At 40.7% G+C, this 20659-nt stretch overlaps 4 protein-coding genes across 5 annotated transcripts; 2 read left to right on the top strand and 2 right to left on the bottom strand.

The window, feature by feature from the left end:
- Positions 1-381: 381 nt before the first annotated feature.
- meiob (meiosis specific with OB-fold) lies at positions 382-7964 on the top strand. 2 transcript variants are annotated; one of them, XM_042398036.1, is made up of 14 exons: positions 382-490; positions 765-855; positions 1101-1158; positions 1368-1499; positions 1863-1935; positions 2098-2293; positions 3874-3974; positions 4194-4246; positions 4434-4529; positions 4751-4843; positions 5240-5384; positions 5529-5715; positions 6119-6205; positions 7882-7964. In XM_042398036.1, exons 2-14 carry the CDS (start codon positions 799-801, stop codon positions 7915-7917), a joined length of 1314 nt encoding a protein of 437 aa, XP_042253970.1. In that variant the 5' UTR covers positions 382-490; positions 765-798; the 3' UTR covers positions 7918-7964. The 2 variants fall into 2 exon arrangements, with proteins under 2 accessions (XP_042253970.1, XP_042253969.1); XM_042398035.1 differs by lacking the exon at positions 7882-7964 and adding an exon at positions 6293-6597.
- A 375-nt stretch (positions 7965-8339) lies between these two features.
- On the top strand, positions 8340-11382 carry mlst8 (MTOR associated protein, LST8 homolog (S. cerevisiae)). Its single transcript, XM_042398037.1, has 8 exons — positions 8340-8468; positions 8818-8869; positions 8983-9145; positions 9229-9304; positions 9437-9589; positions 9945-10069; positions 10161-10324; positions 10561-11382. The coding sequence occupies exons 1-8, from the start codon at positions 8340-8342 to the stop codon at positions 10677-10679; spliced, it is 981 nt and encodes a 326-aa protein (XP_042253971.1). The 3' UTR covers positions 10680-11382.
- On the bottom strand, positions 10991-15780 carry bricd5 (BRICHOS domain containing 5). The gene is made up of 6 exons (XM_042398038.1): positions 15630-15780; positions 15251-15382; positions 15005-15154; positions 14754-14861; positions 13222-13375; positions 10991-11949 (listed from the first exon to the last, which is right to left on the bottom strand). The coding sequence occupies exons 1-6, from the start codon at positions 15681-15683 to the stop codon at positions 11855-11857; spliced, it is 693 nt and encodes a 230-aa protein (XP_042253972.1). The 5' UTR covers positions 15684-15780; the 3' UTR covers positions 10991-11854.
- Positions 15781-17047: 1267 nt separating this feature from the next.
- LOC121886976 (phosphoglycolate phosphatase) lies at positions 17048-19795 on the bottom strand. The gene is made up of 2 exons (XM_042397455.1): positions 18907-19795; positions 17048-18003 (listed from the first exon to the last, which is right to left on the bottom strand). The coding sequence occupies exons 1-2, from the start codon at positions 19499-19501 to the stop codon at positions 17678-17680; spliced, it is 921 nt and encodes a 306-aa protein (XP_042253389.1). The 5' UTR covers positions 19502-19795; the 3' UTR covers positions 17048-17677.
- Between the last annotated feature and the right edge of the window lie 864 nt (positions 19796-20659).

The raw sequence follows: 20659 nt of genomic DNA on the forward strand, positions 1-20659 counted from the left end.
TATTATTTAAGCTCACAATGGCTAAAATAAAATTGTATTGGTTCATTATTTATAATTTGCATATTTGTTTTGATTTTTATTAACAATGCAGGTAAATTTCTTAAATTAAAATAAGTTTTTTATGTGTAAAAAGTAACATTTGGTTTCATTTATATAGGCTACATATGGCATAAGATTTGTTGAGTATTCACTGGCTGTGTCTGTGCTGTCAGACATTTTTTACTTCAACATTCATTTACTCAAACAACTTACGTACTTTAAGCCATACTAACTAACATATATTTGATGTCTTAATTTGTTATTTTGCATAGGGCTTTGCCTGGTTCGACGTTTTAATTGGTAAATTTACGTGGGTCTTTTCCTCTCTCAGTTTATTCGGACCCACCAAGTTGTGATGTTTCCGACTGCAATTAAAGGCACCACATGAATTTAGCCGTGGTTGTCGCTTTGCCGCGAAAAACTCAATAAACTGTACAGAAAAAGGATACAGGTAAACTTACTGATAAAAATACTGAATATATGTTGTAAATAAAGCTAAAAACAAACTGTTACTCAACCCTTGTGTAACCTTTTATGTGAAATCTCATATAAAATAAGCTACACTCAATGTTTATAATTAGTACATTAGCATTAACCTAAACTGGCAGTTAGCCTATTTTAGTGTTTTATTAGCTAAGGTGTTAGCTAGCTTTAAAACATTTTATCCACCTGAAATTAAACCCCAAATGTTCTATCTGTGTTTTATTTGTGCCTCCACAATATAGAGAGTCTATAAATGTGATAACAGTTGGACTGAAAATGGCCTCTCACAACTACGTTTCCATCTCTGAGCTGCATCCCAACTTCTCTCATTCAGTGAGTAAAATTACTTTCAGCTAATCATAACAAATAAATATCTTTCTCTTCTTCTACCAGGCCTTAAACCACCACCAGATAGTCAGGGATACTTTTCTTGTTGTTGCAGTTGTTTGCCGGCAGAAAAGGATATTTATATTTGAGGTCTGTTTTTCTGCATTTGTTTTGTAAGCAGTGTTGAACTGCTTGAATCCCTTTAGAAAAGTCTGCACACTATCATTGCCCTTGTGATTAATTTTTTTCAGAAGGTGGTCGGCATCATCATAGGAAAAACTGATGTCAAAAGCTTCCCTGACAGAAAAAGTTGGTATCAATTTACCTCTTACATTATTGCAGTCAAACAAGTTATCTTTAAACATAAGTTCTTCTATCAACACTGCACCTCAGTGTCTTGTACACCAGCTCCCTCTTCTGGAGAACAATATCTCTTCTCTGAGTTTCTCTCTCTTCTTCTTTTTCTCAGTTTTCTGTTGAGCTGCAACACTAACTGAACTTATATATGTGAATTTCAGATATCGGTGTGGACAGATTCACTTTTGGCTTCACCATTAAGGACTCACCTGACTTCTTCATCAATGTGACAGCCTGGGGAAATGATGGTTACATCAACGGGCTCTCCAACAGCTTCAGTATAGGAGACTGTGGTGAGGGAGTCTTTCTCAAGGAAAATGTACCATATGTCACAGAAATGCTTACATTTTTTGATCTATATGGTTCCCAGATTCATCAAAATACTACAAAATGAAGCTTTCGTCATGTCCAGCATGTCCAGTTTCTTTTTTACTCCAAAGCCTGACAATGTTGAGTACTTGAATTTAACCAAATAAAGCTTTGACAGTCATTGAGAAGTAATTGTATTCAAAATTGAACTGAGTGTGAATCCCTGCTCTTGGTTTTCAAATTCTTGATTTAAAGCAAGACTGAGAAACTTTAATTTAGTAAAGACAATTAGAAAAAAATGAAAATGTAAGCAATTAAATGCCTAAATAGTTTTTTGTTTTTTCCAGTCATCATTGAAAATCCTTTAGTTTCCAACAAAGACCCAGAGAAAGGGGAAAGATTTTGTCCTGCAACACCAAGGTAACAAATTAGAGTCATTCTCACACTGCCGTGCTTTTAGACAGCTAGAGAGAAGTAAGGTTAACACAGTGTAATGCTGTGTGAAATATGATGTAACAGTGTGTCATGTCTTGATGTTGTTAAAGGATTCTCTGGTTCATAGGTCTGTATCTGCTGTCTCAGTCTCTACAGGCTGCTGGTAACGGAGGCCCATTCTCAGGTGTGTCTGTGCGCTGACATGGACACCATCGACAGGTTGCTGCCTCTCATCCACCTACCAGTGAAGGACTCCAGAGATTTCTACTCTCTGGGAGACATAATGGCCAACGGGCAGAAGCTTAACGGCACAGTGATAAATATACTGGCTGCAGTGAAATCGGTAGAGCGCCTTAAGGCCACAGTCTTTTAGGATTTAAGTGTTAATGCATCTGTGGATACGCTCAAACATTTATGTATCAGTTAATGTTGTCTAGTGCGTTTTTAGCCACACTAGAAGCATGACTCCATGAATGGCAATGTCGGCAGGTTGGGTGGTCCACCACTTTGGTCCAAACTGAAATATCTCATCAAGTATTGGATGAATTGCCTTGACGTTTTGACGTCAAAATTGTAATTTGTCCAAATTTTGGTTCCTGAACAAATTTCTGCAAAACTAATGTCAATCCCAGCCCCAATTTGTTTCACATTCCCATCAACCTTCTTCATCTACTTTTACTCATGATTTTCTATGTTTTCCAGAATGCCTTTGTGTAGACATTTTGTTGAATAGAGTGGAGTAATGGTGATAGCGACAGCAGTGTGTTTTTCCAGTGGAGGAAATGTAAAAGACCGAAGCTCTAGTTTGTTGTAAAGAGGGTTGTAAAAGGTAAAGAGGGCTTTAAATTTCATACACTGCTGACAGCTGGTCCAATTATTTACATTTCTGCTTTGCATGCTGGTCTATTAATGCTACTCTTGGGGGAGAATTTGATATGTGTACGCATTGTGTGATGGGTGTGAAAGCTCTTTGATCCTGAAGAAAAGAATAGGACTTGAATGGGCTGTTGTTATATAAGTGATGTTTAGCCTCTTATTGGCAGGAGTAAGAAAATGTAGCTGTGCTAGAAATACAAAATAATGTGCTGTTAAATGAGTCTTACAGTGGTTTATTTCTTTGAAGAGTGACCACTCATCTATTTGAATCCTGGCATGGTGGGCGAGCAGAGGAGTATTGCTCACAATACTGACGTCCACTCACAATAAGTATTTGTTGCAGATGCGATCATAGTACAGAATGGTAATGAAATTTTTGGAATATCATTGATTTTTGAGAGGCTCACTCCAAACAGAGAATAAGAAATTCAATACATTCATTGAGAAAGTCAAGTAATAAGAAATTTCACTAATAGTTTACTCTGCAATAATATACCAGAGTTTAATATACACACTTATTGAATTAGATGGTGGTTTTTCAGCTCTTTTTCTCCACTGTAAGCTCCAGTATAGTGGAAAATGGGCCGTTAGTTTGCTAAGCTGAAAAAACAACATTAACAAGGAGGGAAGGGTTGTTAAAAAGTGGTGGTGGATGTAACATTATGAAAGTCAGTCATGGAAAAGTCATGGAAAGTCATTGAGGCTGTGGCGAGGAGCCTGAAAAGCATGAAGTGGGTCGTTTTTGACAATGACCGCTGACGTACAGCAAATATTTATTTGGTTAAAACAAGTTTGACAGTCAAACATATCAGAGTTTCTCTATTTAATTCATATCTTATAAATTGCCTAATGGACTGTGTTGTGTCTATTTAGTCTGTGTGGTTATGTGGTGGCATGCTTGTTGTTTGCCTGAAACATACAGACTCTCCATAACGGCCCCAGGGTTCAGAATGAGGCCAGATCGTGCACTTCATGTCACTGCTTTTTTCTTACAGGGAGGGAAGATACTGTGATATGAACTTCAGATGATTCTGTTTATGTTTTCAGATCGGAGAGCCGAAACAGTTCACCACTTCAGATGGGCGCAAAGGGCAGAGGCTGGAATTGAAGCTCTTTGATGACTCCGTTGCTTCCTTCCCCCTCATCTGGTGCGTCATGGTTGTTAATTAATTTGGAAAATGAATAAAGATTTATTACTTTGGTTGCTTTTTTGATACATGCCATCTTATTAGCCTTTGGTTCACCGCCATATATCTTTACGTCAGCACAAACTTACTTTGGTGACATCAAGCTTTAGATTAACCCACTCAACTCCATGTGGGTTTGATTTTCACTACGGTCTCCCCTGACCTCTGTTTCACTCACAGCTGGGACAGAGAAGCCATTCAGCTCGTGCAAACTTTGATACCCAAGGAGACGGGTAGGTTAACAGCTGCTGCTCATTCTCAGCCACAAAATGAATCTTTATTTAACTGTTATTCCTGCCTGTCATGTCCTATTAACATGCTGCACTAAAGGGAGACATGGAGGTGGATATTTGAGATGTAACTTTATGTTTATGTTTAAGATAACTTACTGTTGTTTTAACTTTTATTCTTCATTCAAAGTGCTCTTCATAGCAGATGCAAAGATTAGCTTTGACAGCTTTCGCAACAGCATGACCGCAACCGTTAACTCGAAAACCGTTATCACCGTCAATCCTGGTAAGAAAAACACAGCAACATTTACAAAAAATACAGGATCTGATTTAATGATCTATTGTGGAATTAATCAAAAGCAGAACTTCAAAGTTATTTTGAGAAACCAATCAACCAGCTATGGTGTACAGTGTAATAAAATAATAATCTTCCTGCTGTAGAAGTAGAATATTTCCAGTCAGACATGCTCTTTGTTCCTGTCCATGTCAATCATACTTTGCTCTCAGACACCAGGGAGGCCAGCCTGCTGTTCAGTTATGCTAAAGAAGTGTCTGAGTCTGGAGCTCTTGATCAAGATGAGAAGGACGAGGATATGTCTGGTAGGTTAAAATACAGACTTCTGATTCTGATGCTGGTAGTATTAGAAATAGCAAGTGTTGCTGTATCAAGAGGTAAAGTGTACTTTGTATTTTGGGCCTCAGCTCTTATTTCATAATCATATAGATTGTGCACTGTGTATTTGCACTCCTTAATCTAGGTTCCTTACAAAGATCTACTTTAGGAAAGTGTATCACGTTGCATTTATGAATATTTATATGATATGGCTAAAAGATTCAGAATTCAGGTTGCTCTACGTTTAAGCACGTCATTTATATTTCCTGATGTAGCAGATCAAATTATCCAGATGACAGAAGCAAAACAAGCAAAACTTGTTTCCTATCGTCAAACAGCAAGGCTGCAGACGTGGATATGTGGTGTTGTTTCTGTTTCTGCAGTGGACTCCATCACTGATGTGTACACAGTGAGTCAGCTGAAGCAGAAGGCCCAGGAGAATCCCGAGGCTTTCTTTGGCATCACGTACAGCTTCATCTCCAAGCTCGACCTCGACTCTGCTGTTTCAAAAGTCATCAGGACACGGTGGTAAGGTCACACAAGCAGATGAGATGGATACATAGTCAAACACTTGTTGTGATAAATACATTATTCTCACTTCTACTATTTTCTACTTAAACATTTGGAACATATTAAAGTAAATGTAATGGTGTGTTCTCTCTTCTGTCTCAGCTCCAAATGTAAGTTCCAGGTGACTGAGGACACGCTGAGCTGCACCAACCAGTTGTGTCCGGGGAGGGATCAAACCTTTTCAGCCACCACAGGCTTTGACCTGCTGGTGGATTTCACAGACCACACAGGCACCCTGCATGCCTGCTCCCTGAGAGGCCCAGTGGCCGAGAAGACACTTGGCTGCACTGTTAGTATTACTTTAAATGAGGCTCATTCTAAAATTAGTTGCTCGTATGTGCAGGAATTAAAGGACACAAGAGCAGAGAGACACTTACAGTACCAGTACATGTTGAAAATAATATGCCACTACACACACTGCTGAATTCTGATTATGTTTACAGCTAAACCCATTTTGGAGACAATTCAAATTATCTGTGTGTGCAAAAAATCTGGAAATATTTGCTGTTAGCTAAATTTATTAAGTCTCGCAGATTGAAAATAGCAGGGAAGGATGAAAAGTTTAAAGAATTATTGATTTATACGTATAGATTTTATATGATTCAGGTAAGCTGGTAGTTGCAGTTTCAGCACGTCAAGTTTTACCTGTGCTTCAGCTGAGATAAACAGCATTTCCGTTTCTTGCGTTGCAGACAGAAGAGTTTACCAGTTTGACTGATGCCGAGCGGACTGCAATGAAGTGGAAGTTTCTTTTGGAGAGATGCAAAACATATGTAAAGGTAGCTATCCCTTCTCTATCTTGTGGGTTAGCTCTAAAAACAAATCACAATTGTTGTAAAAAAAAAAAATGTGACATGATGTTTTAGATCCTCCCTTCCACTAAGATGAAGACGGGGGTCAGGGGGGTAGTCCTGGCCTGCTCGCTGGCAGACCCCGGGGAGGTGAAACAACACATGTCTGCCCTGCTGCAGCGACTGTGATCAGCACACACAGACACAGACAGAACAGGAAAGAACATCTGTGGGAGTTACATTTTCCCTGTTCACCTGACAGAGACTGTTATTGATCAAATGCGCTGATGGAGATGTTAACAAGTGCAGAATTTATTTACACATATAGCTTTTTATGTTTTGTGGTTATGTCTCTGCAGTATTTATTTATTTAAATTATTTATTTAACTATTTATTAAAAATGTACTTTTGACTTGATTGAGTTTTTAAAGTGTAAAATTATCTAATTTATCCATTTGATTTATCAATAAACTAACTTATCAATAATAAAGGTTCATTTATCAAAAAAGGTGGTCTACTATATCATAAAGTGACTTGTTAAGCAGCCAGAGTGAAAACACCATTGTAACTAATAAGACAATTAGAAAATTCATCGACAGTTATTTTTGTTCATTTATTAGTAGATAACTAATAATGAATGTGGAATGAACGCAGTGAGACACAAACAGCCTCTACTCTTCATACTTAACTGTCTATCGTACCTATCATACATTAAAGTTTGAATACTGAAGACCTGTATGAACTGTGTGACACCATGAAACAGATGACTGGAAAAAGGGACAGAGGGACAGAACTCCCTCACAGTTTACCTCCATGGTCCCACATCACATCTCTGGTCTCCATTTAACCACACCCATGATCATTCATCTGTTTTTCATGTCAAATCACAAATAAGAATCAGATAGTTCCATACAAATCATACTTGAGGGCAACAGAGTTCAATTTTGTATTTCAGAGAATTTAGGAAAGATGCAAGACTATGCATGTTTATATTAAAGATCCACTTGGTATTTACCTCCAAGCAGATACACTTGACTAACCAATACAACCAAGACATCAGGCTGTATTTTAACCCAACAGAAGAGACTTAAAGGCCCTTTATGGGGTTAAAAGGCCACACTAGGTAATAAGACAATTTGACAGTTATACCATATATTTATTGGTGCATAATTAATATGGTGCTTTTTAAATGCAATGACTTTTTAATTCAAGTAGGTTTTGACTGAAATAAAACTTCAGCAATAACAATAATTTAAACTTTCATTAAGTTAAGTTCACATTTTGTTGTTGCTGTCAGTATATACGGAGCACCATATATATATGTGTATATATATATATATATGTGTGTGTGTGTGTGTATATATATATATATATATATATATATACATATATACACACGCACACCACATATATATATACACAAACACATATATACATATACACACACATATATATATATATATATAATATATACATACGTGTGCGCGTGTGTTTTGTTACTTTCAATAGTAAGAACACTTACAATGTAATTTACAGCAGCAACACACACTTCAATAATTACTGTAGAGTTAAATCATCCTTCTGACGGTCTCAGCAAAAATGTTACAAGCTTAACTCAAGTATTTATAGAAAAGCTTTTGTCTATTTTTCTTGCTATGATAAAGAAAGTCAGTAGGTGGCAGAAAAAACGGAACCCTTGAAACATCGCGGTGTGTTGCTTGGGGACTAATTACGGGGACGTACCGGCTTGTCGTCAATACCAACAACTGAAGGTAAATCAAAACTTATCAGATTTTCTCTCTTAGAAAGTCGAAATTGCCATTAATACTATTACACGGCGAAATGTAACTGACGATGTGTTAGCGTGTAAAGTTTAAACATTAATTGTCCGATTTGCGTAGTCATTTAATACAGCGGCTGCTTTGCTAGCGCTAGCTGATACTTGACTAGTGCCCTTTATTTTCCACAGCATGGCAATAAATTCATCAATGTTTCTGTTTTAAGTTGACATTTAACTACATTTAATGACATTTGACTAGAAAAGTACCGTAGCTGATTGTCGTACATTTATACGCAGCGGCATACATGCCTCACTCTGAGCAGTGACAGCTACCAGTGAAGCATGAATGTGAACCAGGGGACGGTGGGCAGCGACCCGGTCATCCTGGCCACGGCTGGATATGACCACACTGTCCGCTTCTGGCAGGCCCACAGCGGGATCTGCACCAGGACAGTCCAGCACCAGGACTCTGTATCCTTACTTGGCCTAACAGACAACCGGTTGTGACATTTGACACCTGAAACTGAATTTATATTGTGATCAAATGACTGATGATAGTAGTTAGTTCATACAAATGTATCAACATTTCAGCTTGTCAACAATGTGTCGAGTGTGTGTTCAAGCTAGGTTTTATATGGATATAGAATCAAAAATCCCAATAAAATCAACATAGGTGCTGTCATAAGAGCTGTTAAATGAACTGAGCCTTCCACTTTCTTTTTTTGTTTAAGTATATTTGTAGGGCATCTTTGTGCCTTTGTTATACCAGTACACCACCAGTATGTACCAAGCCTTGCACTTTCTTAACATTTTCCTCCAGCAAGTGAATTCACTTGAGGTGACACCTGACAGGAGTATGATTGCAGCTGCAGGTAGGCTTTTCCCTCCTTTTACCTCATATGTAACATCATTGTCATGCTATATACACAGCTGCATAACTGCATACTTGCTTAATGTCACAATAAGTGTCCACTCTGCTTTTCAGGTTACCAACACATCCGCATGTACGATCTGAACTCCAACAATCCCAACCCGGTGATCAACTATGATGGCGTAAGCAAGAATATCACATCTGTGGGCTTCCATGAAGATGGACGCTGGATGTACACAGGAGGGGAGGATTGCATGGCTCGCATCTGGGACCTCAGGTACAGGACGGAAAGCTAACTATCTTTTAGCACAGTCACACTGTGTTAAATAAAGCAAAGTTGATCCTTGCTGTTTCTCACAGGTCAAGAAATCTGCAGTGTCAGAGGATCTTCCAGGTCAATGCTCCAATCAACTGTGTGTGCCTGCATCCCAACCAGGTGAGACATTCAATTTACACTGAATCACAAATTAGATAAAAATTTAAAAACAGCCTCACTATTGGCTGCTTATGTTGGTTTTCTACAATATATGTTTACAGCTCAGTGTGTAAAATGTCTGTATGTTTTCAGGCAGAACTGATAGTTGGGGACCAAAGTGGTGTGATTCATGTCTGGGATCTGAAGACTGACCACAATGAGCAGCTGATTCCTGAGCCAGAGGTCTCCATCAACTCAGTTCATATTGACCCAGATGCCAGTTACATGGCAGCAGTCAACAGCTCGGTCAGTACCAGAACAGTCTGAAAAAACACATTTGGCACAGTTCCTTCTCAATAAACTACATATGTGAAAATATAATGTGAACCAATTACAGGAAACCTCAAAATGCAACATTTTTATTGGTATAAGAGTTAGATGTTCTTTGGAAAGCAGAGCAGACCAAAATGAAGTGAAAAGAAACCACAGTGACAATTGCATTAAATGCCATTTGTATCATTTCATTTGATGTGTTGTGTAAATTTGATCCATTAATGGCATTGGCATTAGAATCTCATTAGTAACATGTTTGTTTAAAGGAAATATTACAGATACAACCTGATTAAAACAGCCTCCTTTGGTCCTTCTGTCCTTCTAACAGGGAAACTGTTACGTGTGGAATCTTGCTGCAGGCATCGGAGATGAGGTGACTCAGCTCATTCCCAAAACAAAGATCCCTGCGCACAAACGCTACTCCCTCCGCTGCAAGTTTAGCCCCGATTCCACGTGAGCGCCTTCCTCAGAAAGTTTAGTTTCCTGCTCTCGTGTTGTTGTCGATGATATTGACTTTTGTTGTGTGTTTGTCGTCATCTCCTAGTCTGTTGGCCACCTGCTCAGCAGATCAGACTTGTAAGATCTGGAGGACGTCCAATTTCTCACTGATGACAGAGCTGAGCATCAAGAGCAACAATCCCGGAGAGACGTCTAGAGGCTGGATGTGGGACTGTGCCTTCTCCGGAGACTCCCAGTATATTGTCACTGGTCAGTGCATATTTAACAAAGCCTGCCCTGGCAATTAGTCCAGCAATCTTAATACCATTGTGTAGTGAGATGATAAATGATCATTTCAAAATCAGGGCACTGTTACTCACCTTCAGACCTAAACACAGAGACACAGACTTTAGCCTTTTAGAGAGAAGCAGGTAAAGGTTTGATAACTTCAGTGTGTATGTTTCTCAAGGTGAACTAAAGGTCTCGGCTCTCATTTTTATCCGCAGCCTCTTCAGACAACCTGGCTCGTCTGTGGTGTGTGGAGACCGGGGAGATCAAGAGGGAGTACAGCGGCCACCAGAAGGCTGTGGTGTGTTTGGCCTTCAATGACAGTGTGCTGGGCTGAAGAGGAGGATAGAGAAAAAGAGACGGGAGGTAACAGTCTGTGCACAGGTGGGATAAGGACAGAAAAGCGTGGGACTCAATTCCCAGATGGTGCATGACTGTTGGCATCAATGGGAATTATTAAACAGTTTCCCAGAAACTCATCATCTTGAGAAAGTTGAGACATTTGCTTGAACATTACAATGAATCTCAGTTGTGTACCAAGATGCCTACAGTGCTGTTTCCCCGCCAGATGCCTGTAAGTACTCAGCATAACATCACATAACAGCATAACATCACAGCCAAGATATGAAGCAAAAATCTTTTTTACACCAAATTAAGGCAGTCGTCGAAGAAGAAATCCATCCACAATGAAGCAGAGGTAGTGATTTCTGTACCGCCAATCTATAAATTTGTATAAAAAACGTGGTAATATTTATCATTGACCCTATAGGTGTTTAACTTCTTCACTCTGTGCACAAGAGGAGATACCTTTCAAGTTAATGTCATTGTTTTTATAGTAAACCTTATTTACTGTATCAAAATATTATTCACAGTAGACTGATAATGGTATATGCCATGGAATTGATTGATCTCTGGTGTGTGATGTGTATAATTCATTTCATATTTTTATTCAAAGTTAAGCTGTAAGGTGTATTCTTCTCAAACAATGTACAGAAAATGATTCCACAGTAAACACAAGATTTACACAAGTCCTTACTGTCCTCCAGTTGTGTCAGTCTCCTTTTTTCAGTTTAATGAAGAAAAATTGGCCAAAAATTACCAACAGTCTTTTATTGGACAGATCCAAACACTCACATTGCAAATGGAATGGTTACACATAATTACACTGCAGCAGTGGGTTACAGGAAATACAATTAGAGGCACATACAAAAAAGGGGATCTTTCTTCTGTAATCTCTGAAGTGTGCCGCCACAGAGGGTATAAGACATGAAGAGAGTGACGATGGGGCTTTGGCAATAACCGTGACAGCCTGTCTCCATCTCCTCTCTCTCGGAAGGATGGAAATGTACTGAAGGAGTTGGCTGCTTCACTGGTTTACTGGCGGCAGTATGGCACAAAGGAAACCGTCAAAGCTGGCTTTTGTTCTTTTTTTTTTTTTTCTTGTAAAGGGAGCTAAAAAGACAACTTTGTTTCCCTGATCTTTTGCTGGGAGGAGAGGAAGAGAATATACAGTCACTCTGGCAGGTAGTAGAAACAAACAGATACGCAGATGTTGCTGGGAAAGCAGATGTCGATACAGAAGTAGACCAGCCTCTGTTTCCCCGGGCCTGAGAAACAGAGAAACCGTGGTGGCTCATAAAAAACATGACAAAGTCCTCGATAAGATACAGATTTAGTTAACATGATGTCAACAAACTGTCAAACTCGACTATGAAGGAACAAAACAAACCTGACACCCTAAATTCAGAATATTATGCTGTAGTTTTACAATTACCCAGATTTCACACTGGATAACTGGAGGGAAGTGTATCCCTCTTGACAACTTTTATACATGAATAATATATTATTAGATAAAAACATTTTTGTTTTTCCTGGTATTAATACAAGTGCTTTTTCTGCAGTATTTACATTTTAAACACATAAATGATGGTCTAAAACCAGCCTAATCAGTGTGTGCTATTGCGTCTGTATGGGGGAAAACGTGTTGCCGGCAGTGAGTACAAATGCATAAGGTTTTTTCAGTCTGCCATTTACTGCACCTGAGGAAAGGTCACTGTACATCTTAGATTAGTGTTAGGTTTCAGCCTGACACATTTCTTCGTTATGGAGCTGCCAGATGACTAATTTTAAAGTAGTACAGTGTCTGTGGGTGCTTTCAAATTATTCCCAAACTCCTCTTGTGTTAAATGTGACCACGTGTGCCTCTTAAAGTTTTTAAGGTAATTTCATCTGAAGTGTCACCAAGGTCCAAGGTGTGAATTATGATTTCAAATCATCTGTAGTATGAGTCTTCTTAAGTGTCATATTGTCTTTATTCTACTACTCCTATAAAACCATTCCAGAAATCAAGAGTTAAGCTAAAATCTGTTTTTCATAGTTCCTTAACTTGTTATGAGACCAGGATTGAGCCTTATCCTTATTAAAGTAAAGGAAAGACCAGAAAACTGTGTTAGTCCATCTCTCAATATTTTCTGACTTCCCTCACCTTTCTGTGGCACTTTCAAAACTAGTCAAAAATACATGTCTTATTCTAAAAAAGGCTTAATAATGCTCCACATAAGCTGGGCACTGTTGTTTTTAGAAAACATTACTTAAACAGGAGTTAATGGTGTGTTCCTTGGGTACTTTTTTCAGTTTTGGATTAACACACATTTGATTCTCTAGTGACAGTTTATGTTGGATTGACTCAAAACTACAGTGTGTGTTCGCAGCAGTAAAGGGCCATGTCGCCCACTGCAACAGTGTGGCTCATTGGTGTTTTTAATAGTTTTTGGACAACAATGATGCTCTACGGAACAGAGGAATAAGGTAATAATTGCTCAAATGATACATTGTTAGTTTTGGTCAAACATCTCTAATACAAGTATGGTTGTTCTCACCCTCGGCCCTCCTGGTCCAGTGGACGGTCCTGTCCTGACACAGAGCCTGCAGAGGCTCCTCCAGGGTGGATACGTCCACCTGACTGGCTGCCAGCACCCCTAGGAACTCCGTCTGCCTCTGTGTCTCATTCCCATACAGCTGGAACTGACTCTGCTGAGGACAGTATCACAACAGATGAGAAGTTTTGTCCTCCGCGGAAAAGAACAGAAGCTGCTGAGCTGCAGTGTCATTTAATAAGTGTGAGAAATCATATTCAACTAGTGACAAGTGACAAGGTTATATGAAAGGATTGTAGTCAAAGCAGGTGAGATAGGAAGAAGAAAAGGAAGACCAAGATTGCAGCTGAGGTGAAACCTAAGCTGCTATTAGCCTGATATCTTTATTGATGAGGCCAATGAGGTTGCACATTTGCGCTCTCATTCATCACAAAGACTGTGTGTAATTGCGCCACTTACAGCTCTGATTGGCTCTGATAGTGGACCACTTAACGTGCTGTTATGAGTGGGTCATGTAACAAGCAGTTTTCCTTTGCTGTAAAAGACCATTGTGCTGCAGCACAGAGGGACAAACCACATCTACTCTCCATCCATAAGGGCCTATCCCGCCTATCGTAGATTAAATGACTGCAAGTTGAATACTGAGGAGCTGTATGAGACATGTGACACCACGAGACGGGATCACAAAAACTCAACTGCTGCTTTTGATGCGTGGAAATGTGGTATTGTGCAAAAAAAGATAAGAAACAGAACTCCCTGTGAGCTCACCTCCAAGCTCCCACATCACATCTCTGGTCTCTATTTAACCACAGCCTTGACCATTCACCTGCTCATATTGTCAAAGCACAATTAAAAATCAGATAGTCCCACACAAATCATATCCTGAGGGCCACACAGCTCAATCCAGAACCTCAAGTGTCTGTAAGGTTGTCAATATCAGAGATCCACTTATGTTCAAGCAGATACACACAGTTCCTTCCCTGACTAACCAATGGATCGGGCTGTATTTTAATCCAACAGAGGAGTCTTAAAAGCTAAAAAGCTCTCACACAGAGTGGCCATTGTGCACGGTCCAGGGCTCAGGCTCGCTGCCGTAAACTCCTGTAAGAGGATCCTGGGTACGCAGAGGGGGCTGAAGGGATCAGATGTGCCTAGGAATTCAGCCGTGGAGGCGAGAGGGGCAGACTATGAGGCTCTTTAAGGCCCTGTGCGCTTCACCCGTCTTGTTGAACAGAGTGGTGAGGAAGTCATGCAAAAACCCTATGAAACCCAGCAGGTCCTGGCTCAGGGGCTCAGTGCTTTAGGGATTAAAGCTATGAGTCACAGTCAGAAATCACCAATCAGAAATGCCAGTTCACTCATTAGTCAGGCTGCAATTTAAGAAATGGCTGGCAGGAGCTTAAAGGGCAGCCCCAACTTACTCTTTCTCTGTTGTTGTGCTTTGTAGTCTCACATATCCTGAAGGCAGCGAGGGAACCCTTATTATATATCACCTCTGCTCAGTTCTCACGTGTGGAAATGTCACCGGCCGTTACCTTGTGTGTTGACTCGCTCAGGAGGGAGTGCACGTTCTCGTAGTCGGACGTCTCCATGTCTCGCAGGAAGCAGCTGTCCTGGTCGACAGGTTTGTAGCATATCAAACCCTGAAAAACACAACAGCAGACCGTCAGACGTTTCCCATCATAACCTGCACCCCTTCTTTGAAGCATTCCATCCATCATGCTGTTTGTTAACACAGTCAGATACACTATGTAGTAGATAAAACACATAAAATCTACATACATACATGTTTGATATCAAAGAGCACAGTGGATGTTTGGTTTGCCGATGAGGTCACAGAAAAGGTCACCAGGTCGTTCTGCTGGTCCACGACTGCTGACTGGTTGATGAGAACTCCGGTCTGATCTGGAGCTGTGATTCGGACAATCTGTAAAGACTACAGAAATGGTGATTAGCGTGAAGCTCTGGCAATCAATTGGAGCTCCAACGATGGAGGGATGAGGGGTTCTGGTGAGCGAGGCGCACGTCGTACCTGAGTGTGGGGTTGGGACACCCCGAGGTGCCCTGTCAGACCGAGGGCAATGATGACCAGGAGCAGAGAGGCTGAGAGGCTGACCCAGAAGGCCTTGTGTGGGAAGTGGGGGGACACTGCAGGGCCCCCATCCTGAAGATATATTACCACATAGTACTTGACTTGTCAGTATGGGATGTATACATTTAACTATAGCAGGGTGGGAATGGATCAATTTTGACTACCTGCTGACATTTGTACTTCAAGCTATTATAGAGTACAGCTGACTCTAGCTGGTGATGTAGCTGAGGCGGCTGGATTTACCAAACATCTTCCTGTCTTGACACCTTTTCCTGCTCAAACCTTCCATCTGTCATCTATTAAAAATCCACCTGCTTACCGTGCACTGTGCTTCCTCCAAATGGTTTTCCGAATGTTTCCAACACCTCACCATCCTGGTGTCCCTTGACAGGTCCTCACTCGGTCTGCTCCCTTCTCGTAGCTACCGGCATGGAGCTGTGGTCATGACCAGCGCTGACTGAGACCCAATACACCTGACCAGCTTCTCTTTGTCCCCACAGACCTCCCCCTTCCTCTTCCTCCTCCTCCTCCTCCTTTGGTGTCTCTGTTCCCCTCCCAAAAGCAGTCACACAAATCTCACATCAATCTTGCCAAACTCAATTTTCCAAGTTTTGTCTTCCTGCAATTTCCTTTTTTTTTTTGTAATGTCTCCTTTGCTTAATATGACAGCCGCCCCTCTTACATTATCCATCTTTCCTTTGCCCCACGACTCTCTCTCTCTGTCTCACAAACACATATACACACACACACAAGCAATTGGCTGCCTACCCCAGCCCAAACAATGGACAAAGGGGGTGAGGCAGGTGCAGCATGGAAAGCCTCTCTCATCAGGTGAGAGGTGATAAGCAGCTCTGACTGCTGCTGCATCCAGCTGATGACAGCCCAAGGTGACTTTAAACACAAGACTTAGAGGGAAGGTTGCTGCGTTCACTTTTAACTTAAAACCACAGAGAGGAGGTTGATTTGGTGAAGATCATTTATTATTATTATTATTATTTGATCATTGCTTTCAGTGATTCTTGGAGGGCTACTGTTCCTTAGGACAAGGCAGGAATAGTGGGTGGTAAAAGGAAGACTGGATTACCTTTAAAACAATGTCATTCTGGGTATCATTGCACTATCCCATGAAAAACACATAAAGCTAAGAGGATAGGTTTATCATTTTTCAAGTCTGTTTTAAAAGAACAGTCAGGTGCCCAAATGAACAGGTTTTGCTTGCTATAAATATTCCTCCTGTTCATACTCACCATTAGAAGATAACAATTCACTCAAACGTGTTTTTCTTCTTGTTACTTCAGTTGGATGTTTGGGCTTCACTGTGCAGAATGATGTATGTGCAGAGTTTGACATTAGAAGGCTGTTTTCACATCCGTCTGCTGTTGGGGGGGAAATGTTTCTCTGTGCCTATTGAAAATATCTTTAGGGGGCAGGCCTATGAGCATGATTTGTGACATCACGACTAGTTCGGGGCCAATCCAGGTCCAATATTCAACCTACACATTGAGATGAGGAAACTTGAAACTTCCAGTGCACAAACACTGAGAATGGACATTACAGTGAAGTAGAAGACATCTTGTGTCCAGCAATTACATTTTTTAAATGAAATATATTCACCCATATAAAATATCAGAAGACACTGTTTTGTTCCAAGCAGAGTATTTTATATGTCTTAATACATATCTGGAGGGGATCTTTAAGATAATAAACTTCAGCCATCTGAGTTTGTTCCCCATCACTTACACTGAGAGTGCATTACGAAGGGATCTCTTAATGGACAGTATGAACAGGAGGAATGATTACAGCAAGAAAAACGTGTCAATGTTTGTTCAGGCATCTGACCGTTGTTTTAAGAAAGACATGAAACATTGTGAATCCATCCTTTGAAACAGCACTGTTAACCTTAACACACAGACATGTTACCCAAACTATTGACACTTTGTATGTGCTCATAATTGCCTAAGGGGAGGTTGCATCACAGACAGGGTACACTCAACTCTCATTTCCCCAAAAAAGTAAGTCCAGTAACACTTTTAACATGTACAGTACTTTGAAACAATATAGGAAATCATTGTTACATACTTAATAACCAATCATTTTGTTGACATTAGTAGGTTTTAATAATAATAATAATAATAATAATAAAAATAATAATAATTCAGTAGAAGATAAAAGTGATGTTAAAACCTGATAGTGTCTTTGTATCCTCTGTCACACAGCAGCTTGTGTGACTTTGTTATGGCTTTAATTATATTAATCTTTATGAAAAATAATCCCTTTTAGAAGACAATGGACCCCAGCATGTGACAGGCAAGCCTCAGGTTTATAGCAGCTAAGCTATCACGTAGCTACACTGACAGACTGGCAGTCTCATCCCTGCAGAGCTGGAAGGAGGTCCGCGATGCTCTCCACGTAGTAATCTGGCACCATCCCCTGCCTCTCTGCACAGCCGCTCTTCTGATGGGCGTCAGCGTCCGCCACAGTGCTGACTCCTGTGAGGGTGAGGAGGGTCTTCAGGCCGCAGTTGGAGCCCAGCAGGATGTCGGTGTCGAGGCGGTCGCCCACCATCAGGCAGCGGTTGCGGTCGACGCCATACTTTGAGGCCACGCAGTCGAACATGAAGTGGTTGGGTTTGCCCACTGCGTGAGCCTTCCGCTGAGCAGCTGTCTCCACCGCCTGCAGCAGGCAGCCCGTACCTGGGGGGAGAAGTGAGGGTCATAAGATGAGGTGATTATATATAGACAAATCGCAACAATTTTATTTAATGTCCTGTGACTTTTGTTTAGCTTTGTAAAACGAAACTGAGATCAAATCAGAGTTCCTGAGTAGCTTGAAAATCCTTAGAGGTTTGTAAATTTTGGTCAGGTGTCCTAGAACTTGCTTTTTCTTAAGATCAAAGCTTCTATATCATTCAAGTCAAACCAAGTTTCTGTAGGCCTTGAGGATTCTTGATCATCTGTGATTAAGGTAAGGTTGTATTTTGTTTCTACACTGATAATTACAATGAAGAGCATATTAATATTTGCCATTTACTGGATGTTGCAGATGGTAGGAGCTTGTAGGCTTTTTGGAAACACTTTGCATGCATAGTAGGATTTACATATAGAAATACAAGGAAATAAAGTTTTTTTGGTATTCTAAGCATTATTTAATTTCATTTAAGTATATTTTAAAGATTATATATTTGTACTGAAGCAGCAACATTACCGTAAAGTCAAAAATGACGCTTTGAATTTCAACAAACAAAATTAAGAGTTGAGTTGTGTAGAAGCTCTGGTCAGCAGTTTGTTGTTAATCAGGGTCATATCTACATGGTTACCCTAGATTACGAAGCTCTCGCGAGATTTGTAGGCGTTGTTTCTTCATTGTGCGCGTTATACAAAATAATTATGTTTTCTTATGTGACAACGCTGTAATTAAGGCCTGGTAAGGTTTAGGCACAAAAAAAACATTTGGTTAGTGTTAGAGAAAGATCATGATTTGTGTTAAAAGGTTCACTCTCGCGAGATCTGACGCGGGTCTGGAGGATCATCACCATCTAGACACAACCATTAATAAGCATTTAAGTGTGCAGTAGTGTCCGTTTCTCCCTAAGTTACCTGGGACGGCCTTGCCTCCCTCCAGAGGCAGCCTGGTGTCCGTGTTGGTGCCCACAAACAGACAGTCCGACTGGGTCAGGTACTGCAGGGCTCTGTTCAGCTTCATGTAACTGAAATGTTCATCAAAGCCGACCAGCACCGCCTTCACCTCGGGGTCCAGAGGCACGTTGGCCCACTCGATCTGCTTCCCGGTGATGTGGTCAGGTCCCACCCCGATCTGCTGGATGCCCACCGCCTCCAGCTCCTGTTTCAACGCGTTGCCCCCTATCAGATACACTTTTCCCTGCAGCTTGCAGACCGTCTTCAGGTACATGGCGGAGCAGTACGCCGTCCCGAACACCTCTTCTTCCGTCACGTTGAACCCCAACGCGGACATTTTATCGGCGTACATCTTCCTCGTCTTGGTGCTGTTGTTGGTGACGAAGAATACTTTCTTCCCATGCTCCTTAAGCAGGTTTATGACTTGCGGGGCGCCGGGGATGGCCTGGTCCCCCCGCCAGATGACCCCATCGCAGTCAAACAGGACGCTGTCCACGGAGTCCAGCACCTGTTTCACCAGCGGTCCGCTCAGCTGTGTACATTTAGACCCAGACATCGGGAAGAGCTGAACTACAATTCAAATCTTAACACCTCTTATCACGCAACCGCCGTCACCGCACGTTGCTTTCCCCGCAGAGCACAGTCACCCGCCTTACGACGCTCATAGAGCGGAGCAGTGCCGCAGGTAGAGACGCTTACCTGTAGCTGGGAGGCAAATACCGACCAGTTTAGTTTATTAAGTGCAGTGTTGAAACGAATCTCAGAGGAAGAAAGCCTGACCTTCCAGCTAAGTGTTGCAATCAATACTGCAGTTACTTCCGCACCGGCTTAAAGGGACAAGAGCCTCATAAAAATAAGTCCGGCCCACTTTCACGCTTGCGCACAATTTGTACTAAAAAAAAAGAACACATAAAAATTTAAAAAACAAAATCACTAACTATAGTATCGAGGTATTCTAAGCTCCCATGAGTTTTCAAGGATAAGTTCACAATTTTTCAAGTCTGTCTGAAAGGTGCCCATATGAACACTGAAATAGATTTCCCTCGCTGTAATCAATCCTCCTGTTCATACTGGCTATTAAAAGATCCTCTCAAATGCACTTTCAATGTAAGTGATGGGGGTCAAAATCCACAGCGTGTCCACATTTTTACTCATTTTGTGCAAAAATGCATTTAAAGGTTTATCTGAAGCTTATATGAGGCTTCAGCAGTCCAAGTTAGTTGTATCAAGTGGATATCTGCCACATTTTAGCATCAAATTCCCCCTTTGTGTTTCCTCAGACAGTGTTTCCCTGTTTAGCGGGACACAAGAAGAGGGCCTTTGGGGCTAAAAAGACTAACATTGAAAGATATCTACTTGATTTGACTCATTTGGACGCTGAAGCTTCATATTAGCTTTAGATAAACTTTTAAATACATTTTTACACAGAAGGACTGTGGATTTTGTAATAATAATAACAATAATGACATTATTTAAATCCTTGCCTACCTATAAAATAGAGTGTTACCTAACAGGAATAGACAATAGTGCTTAAAGTACAACATATTCAAAAGCTCATGCCATGGTGTAGTATTGAAGAAATTACATGTCAATTTGTTTACATGTCCAGCTTAGGAAGTTCACATACACAAAAAAGTAAAAAGGGATTGAATAAGGTGTCCTAAGCTTGCAGCTAGAATATGTAATTAACAGGCAATATTTTTTGTTACCAGAC

Source organism: Thunnus maccoyii, chromosome 20 (assembly GCF_910596095.1).
Source record: "Thunnus maccoyii chromosome 20, fThuMac1.1, whole genome shotgun sequence".
Taxonomy (NCBI): domain Eukaryota; kingdom Metazoa; phylum Chordata; class Actinopteri; order Scombriformes; family Scombridae; genus Thunnus; species Thunnus maccoyii.